This window comes from Myotis lucifugus, unplaced genomic scaffold (genome assembly GCF_000147115.1).
Source record: "Myotis lucifugus unplaced genomic scaffold, Myoluc2.0 scaffold_69, whole genome shotgun sequence".
Classification (NCBI taxonomy): Eukaryota; Metazoa; Chordata; class Mammalia; order Chiroptera; family Vespertilionidae; genus Myotis; species Myotis lucifugus.
The window spans coordinates 2,495,105-2,514,154 of NW_005871117.1; the positions used below are offsets into that span (position 1 = coordinate 2,495,105).

Here is a 19,050-nt window from a genome sequence, read left to right on the forward strand (position 1 = left end):
GCAAAGGAAATACACATACAAGTCCAGAAAGTGCAGAATCCCAAACAACATGAACCCAAAGAGACCCACAACAAGACACATCATAATTAAAATGGCAAAGATTAAAGACAAAGAGAGAATCTTAAATGCAGCAAGAGAAAGACAGTTAGTTACCTACTAGGGAGCTCCCATCAAACTGTCAGCTGATTTCTCAACAGAAACATTCAGGCCAGAAGGGATTGGCAAAAAATATTCAAACTGATAAAAAGCAAGGACCTACAACCAAAATTACCCTACTCAGAAAGGCTATCATTTAGAATCGAAAGAGAGATAAAAAGCTTCCCAGATAAGAAAAAGCTAAAGGTGTTCATTACCACCCAACCAGTATTACAAGAAATTTTAAAGGAACTTAAGAAGAAGGGGAAAAAAAGATAAAAAATATAAATATTAAAATGGCAATAAATATTAAAATGGCAATAACTACATACATATCAATCATTACTTTAGATGTAAATGAATTAAATACTCCAATCAAAAGACATAGGGTGGCTGAATGGATAAGAAAACAAGACCTATACATATGCTGCCTATAAAAGACCCATTTTAGAACTCTTACCATTCGCAACAGCATGGATAGACCTGAAGAGCATTATGCTAAGCGAAATAAGCCAGTCAGAGAAAGATAAACATCATATGATCTCACTCATTTGTGGAATATAATGAACATTATAAACTGATGAACAAAAATAGAGACAAAAACGCATTGAACAAACTGTCAAACTTCAGTGGGAAGGCAGGGGAGGGGTTAGGGGTGGGGTAACATATCAACCAAAGGACTTGTATGCATGCATGTAAGCATAACCAATGGACACAGACACTAGGGAGGTGAGGGTGGCTGGGGGGAGCTCATTGGGGAAAAAGGAGACATATGTAATACTATATATAATACTTTATACAATAAACTAAAACAAACAAACAAACAAACAAAAACAGACCCATTTCAGATTCAAAGACACACAGACTGAAAGTAAAGGGATGGAAAAGATGGTTCATACAAATGGAAATGAAAAAAAAAAAAAAAGCTGGGGTAGTAATATTTTTATCAAACAAAATAGACTTTAAGACAAAGTTAACAAGAGAAAAAGAAGGACCCAGAAATTCCACTTCTGGGCATTTATTCAAAGAAACCCAAAACACTAATCTGAAAAGACATGTGAATCCTTATATTCACTGCATCATTATTTACAACTAGAGGCCCAATGCACGAAATTCATGCAAGGGGCTTGGCCCTCGCAGCTGTGACAACTTGCCTCGGCCCTCATAGCACCGGCTTCTGGAAGGTCCTTTGGCTGTCTGGTCTAATTAGCATATTATACTTTTATTATTATAGATAGCCAAGATATGGAAGCAACCTACATGTCCATTGATAGATGAACAGATAAAGATGTGGTACATACATACAATAGAGTATTACTCAGCCAGAAAAACAAGAGCAAAACCTTGCCACTTGTGACAACATCGACGAGCCTAGAGGGTATTAGGCTAAGTGAAAAAAGTCAGACAGAGAAAGACAAACTACCATATGATTTCACTTATATGTAGCATCTAAAAAATAAAATAAATGAACAAATAAAACAGAAATAAACTCATAGATAGAGAACAAACTGATGGCAGGTAGGATGAGGATTAGGGGACTGGGTGAAAAAGATGAAGGGATTAAGAAGTACAAATTGGCAGTTATAAAATAGATACAAGGATGTAAAGTATAGCATAGGGAATATATTCAATAATACTGTAATTACTATGTATGGTGTTGGAGGTACTAGACTTATTGGGGGGAATCACTTCTTTTTTTGTTAATCCTCACACAAGGATATTTTTTCCAATGAGAGAATCACAGATGTGTGAGAGATACATTGATTGGTTGCCTCCCACATGCACCCCAATCGGGGCTGGGATCGAACCTGCAACCCAGGTATGTGTCCTTGACCGGGAATCAAACCCGCAACTCTTTGATCAATGGGCTGATGCTCTAGCCACTAAGCAAAATCAGCCAGGGAAGGATCACTTCTTAAGTTATATAAATGTCTAACCACTATGCTGTACACCTGAAGTTAATACAATATTGAATATCAACTGTAACTAATATTTAAAAAAATTTAAATATATTTTTATTATAATATTGAATATCAACTGTAACTAAAATTTAGAAACTTTTTAATATGTATTTTTATTGATTTTAGAGAGAGAGGAAGGGAGAGGGAGAGAAAAAAATATTGATAAGAGAAACATCAATATGGGGACCGAGTGAGCCTGCAATCCAGGCATATGCCCTGACTGGGAATCAAACCATAGACCTCTTGGTGCATGGGATGATACTCAACCAACAGAGCCACACTGGCTGGGGCAAAACAAAAAAAATTTTTTAAATATATTTTATTGATTTTTTACAGAGAGGAAGGGGTAGGGATAGAGAGTTAGAAACATTGATGAGAAACATCTATCAGCTGCCTCCTGCACACTCCCTACTGGGAATGTGCCCGCAACCAAGGTACATGCCCTTGACCGGAATCGAACCTGGGACCCTTGAGTCCGCAGGCTGATGCTCTATCCACTGAGCCAAACCGGTTAGGGCTCAAAACAAAATTTTAAAGTTCCATAAACAATCTATTTAGAGGACTGATATAGGATTGCTAACTAGGGACAAATAGGAACATTAAAACAAGAATAAATTTGCAACTAATTTTTTAAAAATGAAAACAGACTTAAAAAATGTTAAACTGTCATTTTAATTTGTTCATGAAGACAAAATAAAGGGTATATCAGGTAGGAAGAGTTAACTGCACTAAATAGGAAAGCATATTCAACTAGTACTAATAAGTTTGCTATCACATCCTTCAAAGGAAAAAGACAAGAGTATATACTCTTCCTTGGTGTGAACTAGTTAATCCTTTCTAAACTTGTTTAACTTTTGTATGATAAGCACAATGAGGTGACAAGGATAATCAGCTATCTAATCAAGACCTCCTGGTCTAGGAATACAGGGAACAGGATGTGCAGGTATAAGATATTTGATGTCTGCAGAGTGCTGTTCCTTTAAAAGAATATATATCCTAACTCACACACTCCTTAAATTCTGAACTATGCATTTTCAGGAAATAATAAAAGATAATTATTAGATTAGTTAACACTTAAGTGCCAGGAACTATTCTATGTATTTTACTTGTATGCTCAAATAATCTTACAACAACCATATAAAGTAGGTACTATTATCTTCCTCACTTTACAGATGAGATAACTGAAACAGATGGGTTAAGTAACTTGCCCAAGATGAACTTGTCCTAATAACTAGTACAGATAAGTTTTCAACCCAGGAAATCTCATTTCAAAGTCCATGTTCTTATTCACTACCCCACATCACCTCACCTCTTGTACTTCTGTACGGGATGAATCTCACAAATATTACATATTTTCTAGTTATCAGAAAAGGAATTTATCATCAGTCTTAAATTATATTAAAGATTACATCAGTGAAGCTGCCTATTAATGAAGGTTTTCTGAATCATAGGTTTGCACTGTTCAGCCTCAAACATGTACTGTCTGCTATATGCAGATGTCAGACACTAAAGGCATTCCCCAGTGACAGTCTTAAGATGCCCTCAGGTTACACTTATTTACCCATTAAATATTCATGTGCACATAATATGAGTGATATTGCACTAGACAATGTGACATTGACTTTGTGAATCTGAAACATCCTACTCATAATGATTTTACAGTCTAGAAAGAGATATTAAAGAGATTCCAAAAAAGTAAAAGAAATTATAGCTGCTAGTTTTTAATATACATTAGCTTACTCAATCCTCAAAACAACACTAATAAAACGTTTGCTTTTGTAACTTGTTAAAAAAAAAACTGGAAAGTTAAGGGAGTTGGAGAAAAGAGTTATTGACAGTTGGTAAGATTAGAGGAGAGTGCTTGGAAATGACATTTGAGCTAAGTCTTAGAGGAGGGGTGAAACTGTGGACAAAGATAGAGATGTAAGAATAATTGTCAGGAGCAGTGTGAGGAGGCGAGAACAAGCCCCGGACTGAGCTAAGCCTGCGCACTGCTATATCCCCACATCCCGCCCTGATGTCCCGCCACCATCACCGTCATGCCCAGGAGAAAGGCTGAAGGGGATGGTAAAGGAGATAAGCCAAGGTGAAGGACAACCACAGAGAAGATCTGCCAGGTTACCAGCTAAACCTGCTCCTCCAAAGCCTAAAAAGGCCCGTGGCAAAGAAGGGAGAGAAGGTACTGAAAGGGAAAAAGGAGAAAGCTGAGACTGGCAAGGATAGGAATAACCCTGCAGAAAATGGAGATGCCAAAACAGACAGGCACAGAAAGCTGAAGGTGCTGGAGATGCCAAGTGAAGTTTTGATAGCTGTGTATTTCTGGAGATTGTACAGTTTGAAATACTATTTTTTATCAAGTTTTATAAATATGCAGGATTTTTTTTTTTAAGTTATGTTGTTAGCATACAGAACACTTCATTGTTTTTTGGGGGAAGGACATATAGTACTAATAGAATGTCTCCAAAGCTGGACTGACATCGGGGGGTGGGGGAATACCTTTCCCTTCTAGTTTTGAGAAACTTCCTCTTGGTTCCTAGAAGGAGGGGAACTCTTGATGTTGACACATATTAGCCACCTTGGCACAAACATCTTGTTGTGTGGGAAAACTAAAATTCGTTTTTATGTCCTTTCCTCCCTCTCCACTTTAAGCATAGACTTTGACTCTCTTAAGCCCAGAGACCTATTGATACCTGACCCCCCAAAATTGGTTTCCAGAATGTTGGGCAATCTGGACTTCCCAGTGTCACCACTGAGATGGCATCCTTCAATAGAGCAGCAGTTCCTTTGTAGATTGTAGATCTACAGATTGATATTATCTGCCATTTTCATTTCATTTCTTGAAAGTCAGGGTCGGCTTGTGAAAAGTTGTTAAACAACATATTTAATGTGAAATGTCAACCCTCACTCTAAACTTTCCCTGTTCAGAGCATCAGAGGAAGATTTCTTTGGGTTTCATAGTGGCTTTCTGATTTTGGTAGTTCATTGAAGAAGGGAGTTTGAAAGCTGTTGTATACTGTTGACAATTATCTGCCCATGTCCTGCCTGAAATACCATGATTGTTTATGAAAAGTATCTCTAATAAAGCTAGACACAGCTTTTGGCTTGGAAAAAAAACAAAACAAACAAACAAAAAAGAATAATTATCAGAAGAGTGTAAAACAGGTAGTGAAGCTTGGTGCTAGCATGAAAAGTAATGACTGACAGAATGAATGAAACAACTTTCAAAAAGTAGACACAGGTTGAAGGAAATGCTACAGCAGATGAAAAGATGCCACTGTTTGCACTCATAAACTTTCTGACAGGTACATAAAGAAAAAAAAATAGCATTATGTGGACGTCTGCTTGTGGGGAAAAGGAGTAAAACTATTTTCCCTGTTACTCCCTGGGCATTATGTATAAAACAAACATAAGATGACTGAAAGGTGAAGACAGAAAGGCAGTGTAGAGACACTTCGAAACAGGAAAAAAACACAACACAATGGTGAGTTATCTGGGTGTTTTTGTTTGTTTATTTTGTCACAAATATCACAGAGTGGATACTGGAAAAGTCAGAAATCTGGAAATGCCAATGGGTGCAAAGATTCCCAAGAAACGCCTGTTTTCTCCAGTCAAAGGACCAGGCTGAGGTGATATCAGAGAAGGCCAAGTAGAGAGTCAGAACTAACACCACTTCCCCCTGGTGTCCAGGGGTTAGGAGGCCAAGCACAAACCCCCATCTTCCCACTCCTCCCATCAAGGGGATAATAATGAGGTTCCTCCACCCCCTCTCTCAGCCACCAGACTGGAAACCCTGAACCTCTTACCTGGCACTAAGGCAGTAGCGCCTGTAGAAAACTACAATATGAGCGACAAATATCCTCCATGAATACAGATGAAAAATCCTTAACAAAATATTAGCAAATAGAATTCAGCAATATATAAATATATATTTATGTATATATACACCATGAGTAAGTGGAGTTTATTCCAGGGTTGCAAGGCTGGTTCAATATTCAAAAATCAAACAATGTAAACCACCATGTTAACCAGCTATAAAGAATAAAAACCACAAGATTATATCAGTTCATTCAGGAAAAGCATCTGACAAAAAATGTATCAAGAACACTCATTCATGATTTTAAAAAAACTTTCAGAAAAAAAATAGGAATAGAGGGGAAATTCTCAATTTGGTAAAGGACATGTATAAAAACCTACAGCTAACATGTTTAATGGTGAAAGCTGAATACTTTCCCCTAAGGATGAGGAAAGGCAAGGATGTCTACTCTTTATATTGCTATTAAACATAGTATTCAAGTTCTAGCCAGCACAATAAGGTAAGGAAGAAAATAAAAAAGTGTACATATTGGAAATGAAGATATAAAAGTATTCCTATTTGCAGGTGACATGACAGTCTACATAGAAAAATCCAAGGAATCTACAAAAAGGAAACCCAAGACATCCTAGAACAAATAAGTGAATTAGTAAGGTTGTAGGATACAAAAGCAACATACAAAATTCAGTTGTATTTCTGTATGCTAGAAATGAACACATGGATAAAGAAATTTAAAATATAATAAATACCACTTATCACTAAAAAGAGAGAAATACTTAAATCTAACAACATGTATAGGATCTATATATTGAACATTCTGATGAAATAAATCAAAGAAGTCCTAAATAAATGGAGATATTCCACATCCGTGAGTTAACCGACTCAACATAATAAAGATGTCAATTCTCCTCAAATTGATATATAATTTAACACAATTCCTATGAAAATACCAGCAATATAGACAAGATTATCCTAAAATTTATGTGGAAAGGTAAAGAAATTTGAATAGCTAAATCAATTCTGAACAAGAATATAGTGGAGGAAATAACTCTACACAATTTCAAAACTTATTATGTTGCTAAAGCAATCAAGACTATATGATACTGGTAGAAGAACAGACACACTGATTAACTGAACAAAAAGGACTACCAAGAAATAGCCTTGCACAAGTATGGCCAACTGATTTTTGACAAAGTTGCAAAAACAATTCAATGGGGGTAGTTGAAAACAGTGCTAGAGTAAATGGATATCCATTGGCCAAAAATGAACCTTCACCAAATCTCACACCTTATGTAAAATTTCATTCAAAATGTATCATAAATTTAAATGTAAGGTAAAGTGTAGAACCACAAAACTTTTAGATGATAACATAGAAGAAAATCTTCCAGGACCTAGGGTGAAGAACTCCTAAACATGATACTCAAAAGCACAATCCAAAACAAAACAAAAAAATGATAAAGATGTTTATAGTGATAGACTAGTTCTATATCTTGATTGAGGCAATGGTTACACAAATCGTCTCATGATAAAAGGACATACAACTAGACACACATTAAACAAATGTCAATTTCCTGGTCCTGATACTGTACTATAATTATGTAAGATGTAACCATTGTGGGAAACTGGGTAAAAGGTATATGGGATCTTTCTGTTCTATCTTTGTATCTATAATTACCTATATATAAAAGCCTAATATGCACATTATCCCCTCAGGAGTTCAACCGGGAGACCAGGAGTTTGATCACTCACTATGACGTGTGCTAACCACCAGGGGGTGGCACGAAATGAAGAAAGGCCCTGGCCGGCAGCTGGCAGCCGGGGAAGGGAGGCCCCTGCCAGCAGCTGGAAGGCCCTGATTGGCCCTGATCACTGGCCAGGCCTAGGGACACTACCCATGCACGAATTTCGTGCACCAGGCTTCTAGTTTCAAAATAATTGTGAAGAAAATCTTCAGGAGCTAGGGTGAAGAGCTCCTAAACATAATATTCAAAAGCACAATCCAAAATAAACAAACAAAAAAAGATAAATTAGACTTCAACAAAATTAAAAACTTTTACTCTACAAAATTGTGAATCTATTTCATTTATCCCTTTTTAAAAATATGTTTTTATTGATTTCAAAGAGAGGAAGGGAGAGGGAGAGAGAATCACTGATTGACTGACTCCTGCATACCCCCTACTGGGGATTGAGCCCCCAACCCGGGCATGTGCCCTGACAGGAAATTGAACCATGACCTCCTAGTTCATGGGTTGACACTGAACCATTGAGCCACACTGGCTGGGCCTCTAATTATTTCAAAATAAAAAGTTTTAAGTTTTTTTTTAAAGGAGAAAAATGTCCTAAAAATAGTATATGTACGTATCTATAATAATAAAAGCATAATATGCTAATTAGACCAGATGTCCTTCCGGATGACCTTCCGGGCGAAGCTGGGGCTGTGAGGGAAGCCTGGGTCCCGGGTGCCAGAGGGAAGCTGGTGCCGGCAGCGGGGGAAGGAAGGCCTACTCTTGCATGAATTTTGTGCATTGGGCCTCTAGTTTTTAATTTAAAAAAAAATCAAACTATTAACAGTTACTCCTCTGGTGGACTCTTTCATTCTCTAAATTAAATATTTCTACAATGAGCATAAAATGCTTAATAATCAGAAGGAAATGGCCCTTTTAAGAAAATGAAAACAATATTTTTCACTGCTTGAAGCACATCACATTTAAATAGAGATGGATAGAAAATTAAGAAAATCAATTAAATTCAATTATTAACCTATGTATGAGTATACATACTAAATAAAAGATAAGAAACAGTGAGGCAACTAACAAGACCAATAAATCCAAGAAAAGATCTGATTATAGATCCACTCCCCTCTCCCATAAACAGTGTGACTTTGGCAAATGACTTAACCTTTATACTTTGAGATGACAAACAGAAACTAATAAGAAACATTAAACCATCTCATTTTGTAATTTAGAACAATGTTAGAATTCTGACAATGTTAGAATTGGAAGCACTGTGGAAGGATCTGGTACAATTCCTTAATTTACACCTGAAGAAACTAAGGCTAAAGAGTTAAATAACTTTAAATTTAGTTAAATAGCTAGAGAGCTATTCCACAATAGAATCTGATATAAAATCCAGAAAGCACAGTACTTAAGAGTGCTGGCTCTGGAATCAAACTGCTGAGGTTCAAACTGCGGATTTTTCGGTTACAGTTATGTGACCTTGCAGCAGTTACTTAACCTCATTGGGCCTCATTATTCTCACCTGTAAAGTGAGGCGAATACTAGTTCCCACACCACAGGCTTGTTGTAAAGCTTATGTAGAATAATACATGCAATGCATTTATAATAATGCTTGGTAAATAGACTGCTCAGTAAATGTAAACTAGTATTGCCATCATTATGAACTCCTCTTTCTGATAGTTGTCATAAGCCTAAAATTAAATCATTAGGAGTGTCATCTGTCAACTAATAGTCAAACCCACTCTTAATTCTGGAAATCTTTTGGTTAATAAATAGGAGCATTTGAAAACAAATTTTAAATCTTATAAACGTTTTGCTTAGGGTGGAATCAATTTTCAGCAAAACAACAATGTAATCAAGTAACATTAACTGAGAAACAGAATAGCAACACAATAGTGATTCCAGTTAACTAATGCAGAATTCTACACATGAACATGAGTCTCTCATATAAAGACTCATTTAACATAAAATATAACTAAATAAAAGAATTTCAATAGGAGCATTTTTTTAAAGTATGTCATACATAATAATTTTGGAATAAATTGGGGTAATTTCCTAAAGTGATAGGCTCCAATAAGTGGAAAAACACAAACTATTCTAAGGGCTTGATTATGTAAACACACAAGAGACCAATGGCTTCTAATTTATCATTAGGCAACCTTTAGAATGCAGAGGATATATCAACAAAATGAAACCTTTACTCTCTCTGTGTAAAGGTTTACAGAACCAATGTCCATGTTTAGATGGTGATTGTAGTGATTTAAATATGCTGTGTTTTTCTTGTAACTTCACCTGATGGTGTGTGTATGTACACAAAACCCTCTAAAGTTCTAGAGTATAGCTGGCAAACTTTTTGACTCGAGGGCCACAATGGGTTCTTAAACTGGACGGGAGGGCCAGAACAAAAGCATGGCTGGAGTGTTTGTGTGAACTAATATAAATTCAAAGTAAACATCATTACATAAAAGGGTACGGTCCTTTTTTTTTTTTAGTTTTATTCATTTCAAACGGGCCGGATCCGGCCCGCGGGCCGTAGTTTGCCCACGGCTGTTCTAGAGTATAGCTGTCTGAAACAATTTAAAAACCATATACTGACTTTAAAAACCATGCATTCAAATGCCCCTAAAGGAATTTAGAACTGATGCAACTTGATTCACATATGCAAAATGTGCTGTTTTTGGAAGTTATTACTGATCTGGTATACAGTAAAAATTTTAAGTTTTTGTTTCTAAGTGACATATGAAACCTAAAGAATAATATTCATATTCCAAAGCCAGTAAAGGAGAGATTATTAATAATTATGCAAAGTTAGAGTCAATATATTCTCCTTAGGGAAATGATACATTATAGTTGCATTCACTCTAAAATAAGCTTAAAATTCACTTTTACCTAATAAAGCCTATTTAATATGCACACAATAGAGACAAACTGACTGTAACTTGTAGATCCACAAACTAGAGCATAAAAGTAATTTTTATGAAAGCAAAAAGCCTAAACTATAATGTAGAAGGATAAGATTTACTTTGGGCATTTAGCTCTACAGTTTGTAGTATTTGGGTCTATCTAGCTTTTAAATCCCATTTTTAATATTCAATCCTAAATTAAAATATTTTCAGTGAGCAAACAAAAACTATTCTTTTCTCTTGATCTTTATCAAGAGAACCTTTAGAATACAGAGGATGTATCTGTTTACTTTTTCTTAGTAAGCACAGGGCATCTTTTCTAAAACACCTATGAAATCTGTATAATTACAAAACAATTTCTAAGACTTTGAACCAATTCCTACCATCCATTTTTGACACCCCAGCAGTGATTTTTCTTCTGTTTTGTTGTGCCCCACTTCTGAACAGAATTTGGGACAGCACATTTGAAGAAGTCAAATAGCCTCCTCAGTTATATCATCATACCGCACCTCCGTTCTGGGACATTTTTTTGCTGCCAGGACCATGCACTCAATATATTACATTTTTTAAAAAGTTATCATGCATACCAATGAGCACAAACTTTTTCTGGCTCCAATTTGTCTTTAAGACTCCCGCTATCAGGTTGCACTTAAGTCTATACCAGTCTAGAACTGTCTCAACTCAATGAATAAGAAACTAATAAACAACATTGTCCAGTTTACATCCTCAGTTATGCAAACACGACAATCAAAATTTAGTGGTAAATCTGATGAAGAGCTTGACCAGGCTGCATGCCAGAGCATACCAGTAAAAAAGCCAAACATGCCAATTATAATTCTTATTCTAATCACTGAAATAATATTTGGGCAAGCTAACAGTTTGACATATTGATTGGTAAAAATCATTATTTTTAAATATGCTACACCCCCAAATCAAATCAACATAATGGAAAATGAGAAACTGGCTCAAGACTTCAAATTCCATTACAATATTGTGAAAATATATTGGATTTGAACCCGAAAGTTAATGTATGGTTTTGGCAGCCTTTGACTTTCATCCCAACAATTTATTGATGAAACTGACATCGATTTAATTTAGTCTTAAAGTTTCCAAACTAAAACCAATTAGATGGCATTTCCAATAACTCTGTGATACAGTTTAACTTATAGGAAGACCCTAAATTAGCATAGTTCTCACCTCATACTAGAATTTCCTACCTAGAATTTTAAGAGAACAGAAAAAGGGTCAAGATAATAGATAATAGACATATTACCACCTCTCTTGTCCTTTGCCATAATTCAAAAGCTTAACAAAAACCCACAATAAAAGTTTAAGACAAATGCAAACATAGGTCACTGACTCCACAACACCTTTTTGAGATACATATCATAAAATACTATTTTGTAATTAAACTAGAGGCCCAGTGCACGGATTCGTGCACCAGTGGGGTCCCTCGGCCTGCCCTAAGTCCTCTCGAAATCTGGGACCCCTCAGCGTATGTTGGACTGCCGGTTTCGGCCTGATCCCCACAGGCCAGGCTGAGGGACCCCACCGGTGCACGAATCCATGCATCAGGCCTCTAGTATATGCATATAACATCTTTGGTTAATCTCTTCCCACACCCCTTCTTTCTCCTCCCCTCTTCCCTCTGAGATTCATCAGTCTGTTCCATGTTTCCATGACTGTGCATTGAGCATCTGCCCCCTGGAGGTCAGTGGTGTCATAGCTACCGGTCGAACAGTCAGACGATCACTTATATATATATATATATATATATATATACACACACACACATACACACACACACACACACACACACACACACACACACACTGTAATGAAGCTATTATAACCAAGTTTTCCTAGTTTCTGCCATCCTATGCAAGAGCCAGGATAGACTCACTTTATGTTACATTCTGTACAGAAGTGATTACTAGGAGGGCTCAATGTGTGATGAAGTAACAATATTTCAATATGGAAACATGAAGTCCAGGCTTAGCTTAAGATCCAGTGATGGTGCTGTGTGTAGGGAAGGAGGGAGTGCAGGAATGTTCACACCACAGGTCTGTCACAAATCCATAGCCACATATTTAGATGGCAAATTAACCAGAGGCAGCATGTAAACACTGAATTGTTCTCTAAGTGTGCCTGGCCCATGCTCTCCTACTTTTAATTAACTTCTTGATTTCTCAAAACCAAGAGAACCACAAGACCTAAAGTAAGAATGACTGTCATGATTACCTTTAGTCAAGTGGTTCTTTCTGTTTTTGCCCAAATATTATCCCTCAATGTGTTACATCATACCCTTAGAGAAAAAAACAAACAAAACTAGATTTCAAAAGTTTTCAAAACCACATGCAAGCAAAAATTTAAAAAACACAAAGATACTGCCAGCATTATTGGAATAAACACCCATATATGATTTTTAAAAACACAAAGATACAGCATTATATAAGTAAGAATACCTTATTTGTAAGCAAATACAAACACATGAGAGAAAAGTGAAAAAAAATTAAGTTTCCCCAATCTGCAAAAATTAAAACATTTAAGCTGGGCAGGATAGTGTAGTCCTTCCCTGTAACCTAAATCCATTAAAAGAATTACATTCAGATCATATTGTATTTTCCCACTAATAACACAATCTTTAAAAAGAGCTTCGTCAATAATTTAGCAGTATACAGATTTGTATTCATATCTCATATAAGTCAGTTTGATGGACAGAAAGAATCAAAGCCACAGAAGTTTTAAATTTAAAAGATGATTTCAACCTTCACTAACAATATACCACCATATAAAGAATGAAGACAGGAATTTTCCATGCATAAGTCAACGTGAATGAGAATCTTTGCAGAATAGAATGAGTGCTACTGAAATCAAAACTGATTTTTCTAAATATGTCTGCATGTTCTGCCATGGCAGTCATGATGGCTTCTTCTGGAGTAATATACATTTTCTTGCCTTAGAGAAACTGCTAAGTGATTGTGAGAACTATCAAAGGGAAACAAAAATAACTATTAGGTATGCTGATATATTAATTGTACAACTCCCCAATTTCTTTCTTTAATTTTGAGGTAACATTAGGATGTTACTTAATAGATGTTACCTAAATTTTTATATGCTAAGACCTATTCATAGTTAAGTTTGAAGTCAAGGTCTCTATAGGACCTCAGTCTGGTGAGGACAAGCTGAAACATAAACAAGAGAAATACTATGTAAACTCCTTCAACTCTATAGACCAGTTAAAGAAAAGGGAGTTAATCTATTGACAACAGCTAAAAGCAAAGCTAACTGGTTTGGCTCAGTGGAGAGTGTTGGCTTGTGGACTAAAGGGTCCTGGGTTCAATTCCTGTCAAGGGCATGTGCCTGGGTTGCTGGCTTGACCTCCAGTAGGGGGTGTGCCGGAGGCAGCTGATCAATGATTTTCTCTCATCATTGATGTTTCCATGTCTCGCTTCCTCTCCCTTTCTGAAATCAATAAAAATATATTAAAGATAAAAAATAAGAGCAAAGCTAAGAATTCCTCTCTCCTTTGAGGAAATAATTACTAGTCCACTGAACATTTGAAGAAATGGCATATATACATAAACTAACTTAAAAGCTTGTTGCAACCAATAAATTTGAAGAATAAACAGTTGATAAGCACTTAGAGTAGAAATACCTGATGAAAAGTTTGCTTTGACAACAACTTTGCAAAACTCATAATCAGATAAGAAGTTGTAAAACATGTGAAACTTTGCTAAAGTCAAAGATTTCATAAAGTCATCTTATAACTTAACAATTACAAAAGGAAATTAACTTATTTATACTAAAGTAAATGTAAATATTATGATCATTATTTTTCTGGCACAATTATGATTTTGGTACCATTTCTTCTATAAAAAACACCTATCTGTACCCACCTATACCCGTTCTGTTAACTGCCACCTCAAGCATCCTCTAATATTTTTCTAGATCACTATACTAAAAATATTATTCGTACAATATCTCAAAATTGCATTAATATTGGAACTGCAACTCAATCAAACGTACCCCTCCAATTTTCAAAAGAAAACTCGAATCCTCGAGTTATGGGTAAGGGGAAGATCCGGTGGGCTCCTGGACTGCAGTGATGTCACATATAGTTTTATGTACCCTTTTAACCCAGACACACCTGCACTGACCATATTTTTACCCTGTGGCAAATACACGTGTCAACTCCAGCTGTCAAAGTGGGATCGACCCGCTCATACTGAGTATCTGTACAACCTCAGGGTCCCAATTTTTGTTTCAAGTCTAATGTTTTAATTTCAAGGCAATGCATTAAGTCTTTTTAAGATCCGAACGTCTCTCGTATTTAATATAAACTTAAATTTTAAAAAGTACAAAGAAAAAAAAAAAGAAGCGTACTGTTAGAAGAAATCCAAGTGGTATCTATGTTCAGAATCACTCCTTTCACTATACTGGTAGTTTCCCAACATCACTTCCTTTTCACTGTTTCCCCCAGTCCTTTCGGCAAATCAGTGTTGGACGCCGCCCCTCCCGCCCCAGGTTTCCAAAGGACCCACTGTCCGCAGAGCCCCGCGGCCAAGTCCACCGCCCTCGTCGCCGTCGACGCTGCGGAGGCCACTCGTGAGCACGCCGAAGCCTCAATCACACCCCCGGGGCTCCTTTCCTTTCCTAACCCCATGGCTCTTTTTCGGGCCCTTGGGGCCAGACGACTTCCCACCCAGAGACCGCTCCCCTTCCAGTCGAACCTGCGCGCTCCCCCTCATCACCAGCACCCCGCTTAGGCCAGCTGTCTCGCCGTCCCCGCCGGCTCCGTCGGTCCAGCCACGCGGTCGTCGCTCGGCCCAGGTCCCGCTCCTCCGATCCCTCGCCCTCGCGGCCAAATCCCAGAGCATCTCTCCTCCGTCCTCAAGCCCGCGGGGCCCTGCCATCTCCTCTCACCCTCGAGCCCTTGCCCCTCAAGCTGCCTCTCCCTCCGCGTCCCGCTCCCTCTCGCCCCTCAGCCTCTACTTGCCCCTCCGCGCCGGCCATCGTCATCCCCCTCGGGCCCTCGGCTCACCACCTCCATTTCCCTCAGGTTCCATTCTGGAGCCACTCTCCGGGCTCCTCAACCGTCTCCCGGGGCCCCTCGGATCCCTGACCTCGGCAGCCCCCCGGCTTCAGCCCCGACACCCCGATCGCCCCTGGCGGCAGGTGCCCCCCAACTCCCCTCGCTTCAGCCTCAGCCGCCGCTCACCTCTGTGGTCCGAGTCGGGCTGCCCGGACCCACCTCCGAGTCGGCGTCCGAGCCGCCGTCGGAGTCCGGGGCCCTCCGAGCCTCGCCGGAGTGGAGCGCCCCGAGCGGCGGGGGCGGAGCCCGGGGAGGGGACCTGTAGTGGAGGCGAGAGCGGTGACGGCTGCGCGCAGGCATTGCTCCTGCCCAGGTCTCCGCGGCTCGGGCAACTGCTCTTAAGCCCAACCGGAACTGCTTCAGGAGGCGGGGCCCCGCTGACGGGAGGCGGAGCCCCAAGGTGGGGGCGGGGCCAAAACCGGAAGAGGCGCGGGGCTCAAGATGCAAGAGAGAACCTCACAAGAAAACCCAGGAGCGCATGCGTCAGGCCCAAAGCGAGAAGATAAGGCCAAAGATCAGGCCAGTGAAGATGGGGAGGGGCCGAGAGGATGGGTAAATGGGGTTTGAGGACGAGGGGAAATTACCCTCATGCCTCTAGACCAGCGGTTCTCAACCTGTGGGTCGCGACCCCTTTGAGGGTTGAACGACCCTTTCACAGGGGTTGCCTAAGACCATTGGAAAACACATATATAATTACATATTGTTTTTGTGATTAATCACTATGCTTTCATTATGTTCAATTTGTAACAATGAAAATACATCCTGCATATCAGATATTTACATTATGATTCATAACAGTAGCAAAATTACAGTTATGAAGTAGCAACGAAAATAATTTTATGGTTGGGGGTCACCACAACATGAGGAACTGTATTAAAGGGTCGAGGCATTAGGAAGGTTGAGAGCCACTGCTCTAGAGGGAGCCAGCTCCTCTCCAAGAGCCAACACATGATGATCCTTGTTACCATTTATTGCCCCTTTACTCTCTGACAGGGATGGCAAATGCCATATAAATATCTCACTTAATCCTTGTGCCAACTCTTACACGGCCAAGAAACTTGTCTGAATTATTGCAGTTACTATGTGCCAAAGCCAGTATTCCTATTCAAATCTGTCTAACTTTAGACCCCATGCTCTTCTCCCCTATACTACCCTGCCCTGTGGGAACTCCCTGGGCTCCTCAACCGTCTCCCGGGGCCCCTCCAGATCCCTGTCCTCGGCAGCCCCCAGCTTCAGCCCTGCTTAGCACTGGCATCAACCAAGTCCAAAACCATCTGTGACTGGGCTCCAGCCCCTCCCTGGCCTTGCTTTCCCAACCAGTGCAAGACAGACTTCAGTGCTCTGATGGGGGTGGGGACAGGTTCTGGGGTGGACATGCTTACGTGGGATGTCCTGGTGTGGACTTTACCCTCAAGCTGGCCTCAAGACCGGGACAGCTGGGAGGCTTCCCACTGCAGCTGGTGCTTCCCCTGCCCCATCAGGACCTTCATGAAGTCATCTGAGAGCCAGCAAGACATCTCGTCTCTTTTGCCAATAACTAGCTCTGGCAGAAGGACAGATACAGATCTTTCTCAGTTTCTGTGGTAGAGACAAAAGCCCTTATAATTAGAGGACTCTCCCTCCCAACTCAAAAGATGTTTCTGATGACAGGCCCTTAGGCTCTAGGGCAACATTCACATCCCTTCTTTCTTCCCCTTTGACATACATGGCCCATTTCAGCCTTCTGTTTTGATAAATCAGCCATCTGCATGACAAAACCACTGTTCAAACCTTCACTCGTGAACCCTGTGGGTATCCTTCAGATGAGGTCTTCCATGCCTACTCTCCATAGTTCTCTGACTCAGCAACTCAGGAAACGTCTTCTGAGTCCTAGAATCTGGAGACTCATCCAACAGCCATACAGTTCTGACCCAGACTGCAGAGCTTTTTCTATCGTTGATCCTTAGAGTCAACCATCTCCTCTCCACCCTGGATCTCTACTTTAACTCAGTCCTCAGAATGGAGTAGCCTTTTCGGGCTTCTTAACCTGTCCAAAAATGTTTCTTAAGCATATGTTATGTGTTAGAAACAGAATATCCTTTGTTTCATTAAATCTTCACAATTCTTTTTTAAAAAATATATATTTTATTGATTTTTTACAGAGAGGAAGGGAGAGGGATAGAGAGTTAGAACCTTGATGAGAGAGAAGCATCAATTCAGCTGCCTCCTGCACACTCCCTACTGGGGATGTGCCCGCAACCAAGGTATAGGCCCTTGACCAGAATCGAACCTGGGACCCTTCAGTCCGCAGGCCGACGCTCTATCCACTGAGCCAAACGAGTTAGGGCTCTCTCTCTCTCTTTTTTTTAATCCTTATCTGAGGATGTTTTTTTTATTGATCTTTAGAGAGAGAGTGGAAGAGAGAAGGAAAGACAGAGAGAGACATCAATGTGAGAGAAACAGATCGATTGGTTGCCTCCTGCAGGAGCTCTGACCAGGGCCCAGTCTGGGGAGGAGCCTGCAACCAAGGTACATGCCCTTGTGCCCTTGACCAGAATCGAACCCGGGACCCTTCAGTTCTCAGGCCAACACTCTATTCTCTGAGCCAAACCAGCTAGGGCAAATCTTCACAATTCTTTGAGGTAGGTGCAGTTATCCTTACTTTGCGGGTGAAGAAACGGAGGTGCAGAGATAAAGTGGTTTGCAGAGGTATGTCTGATTCCATGTGGTCAGTGGAGTTGGGGGTTGGCGGGGGTGACTTGGGGAAGAAAATGTCCTGTTCCCTCCGGAGGCCCCGGTGAGTTGCTGAGTCACTTCTTTCTGTCCCACCTGTCCCTGCCAATCTCCTGCCGGAGAAATGACCCTGGAGAGGCAGAGAGGAGTGACTGCAGAGACAGGGGCGTGGGTGGGCTGGCCCATGGCTGAGGCCCCGCTCCCAGAGCTGTGGGGAGATACGGGAGCCACACCTAGCCCCAGCGTTGTGGAACTGGAAGAGCTCCTGCGGGCGGGGAAAATTTCTTCTTGCAACCGGGCAGATGAAGTTTGGCCCAACCTTTACATAGGAGATGCGTGAGTAGTAGCTGGCCTAAGGGCTGTAGGGGTGGGAACAAGAACAGACAGTTCCTGGGCTCTTTACCAGAGATAGGAGCGGGATGGGAACACGGAGACATAGTTCTGCACTGAGGATTCTAGGCCCGGGGACTTTCTCCAGAAGTCCTGTGTGCTGGGGACAGTGCAGTGATCAGATGCGGCCACCAGGGGGAGTGGGGACTTTGCCTGCGGGAAAGGGGAGCTCCCAGAAATTCCTGGAGTCTGCTGACATATCCAGGAAAATGGGGGAGTTTCGGGGGCAGAGGCCTGGGGAATGGTGATATGGGGTATGAAATGGATTGGACAGAGAGCTTCCCTTCCTGGCCCCAGCCTCTCTCCT

General features: G+C 40.1%; 1 protein-coding gene and 1 pseudogene across 1 annotated transcript in view; one reads left to right on the forward strand and one right to left on the reverse strand.

The window, feature by feature from the left end:
- Positions 1-15,978, reverse strand: part of SAMD8 (sterile alpha motif domain containing 8) — a 60,237-nt gene extending 44,259 nt beyond the window's left edge. The window contains exon 1 of the mRNA XM_006090221.3: positions 15,768-15,978. Coding sequence (XP_006090283.1) covers positions 15,768-15,941 — 174 coding nt within the window. The 5' untranslated portion in view covers positions 15,942-15,978. The remainder of the gene's footprint in view (positions 1-15,767) is intronic.
- LOC102431897 lies at positions 4,136-4,564 on the forward strand (annotated as a pseudogene).
- Positions 15,979-19,050: the final 3,072 nt, after the last annotated feature.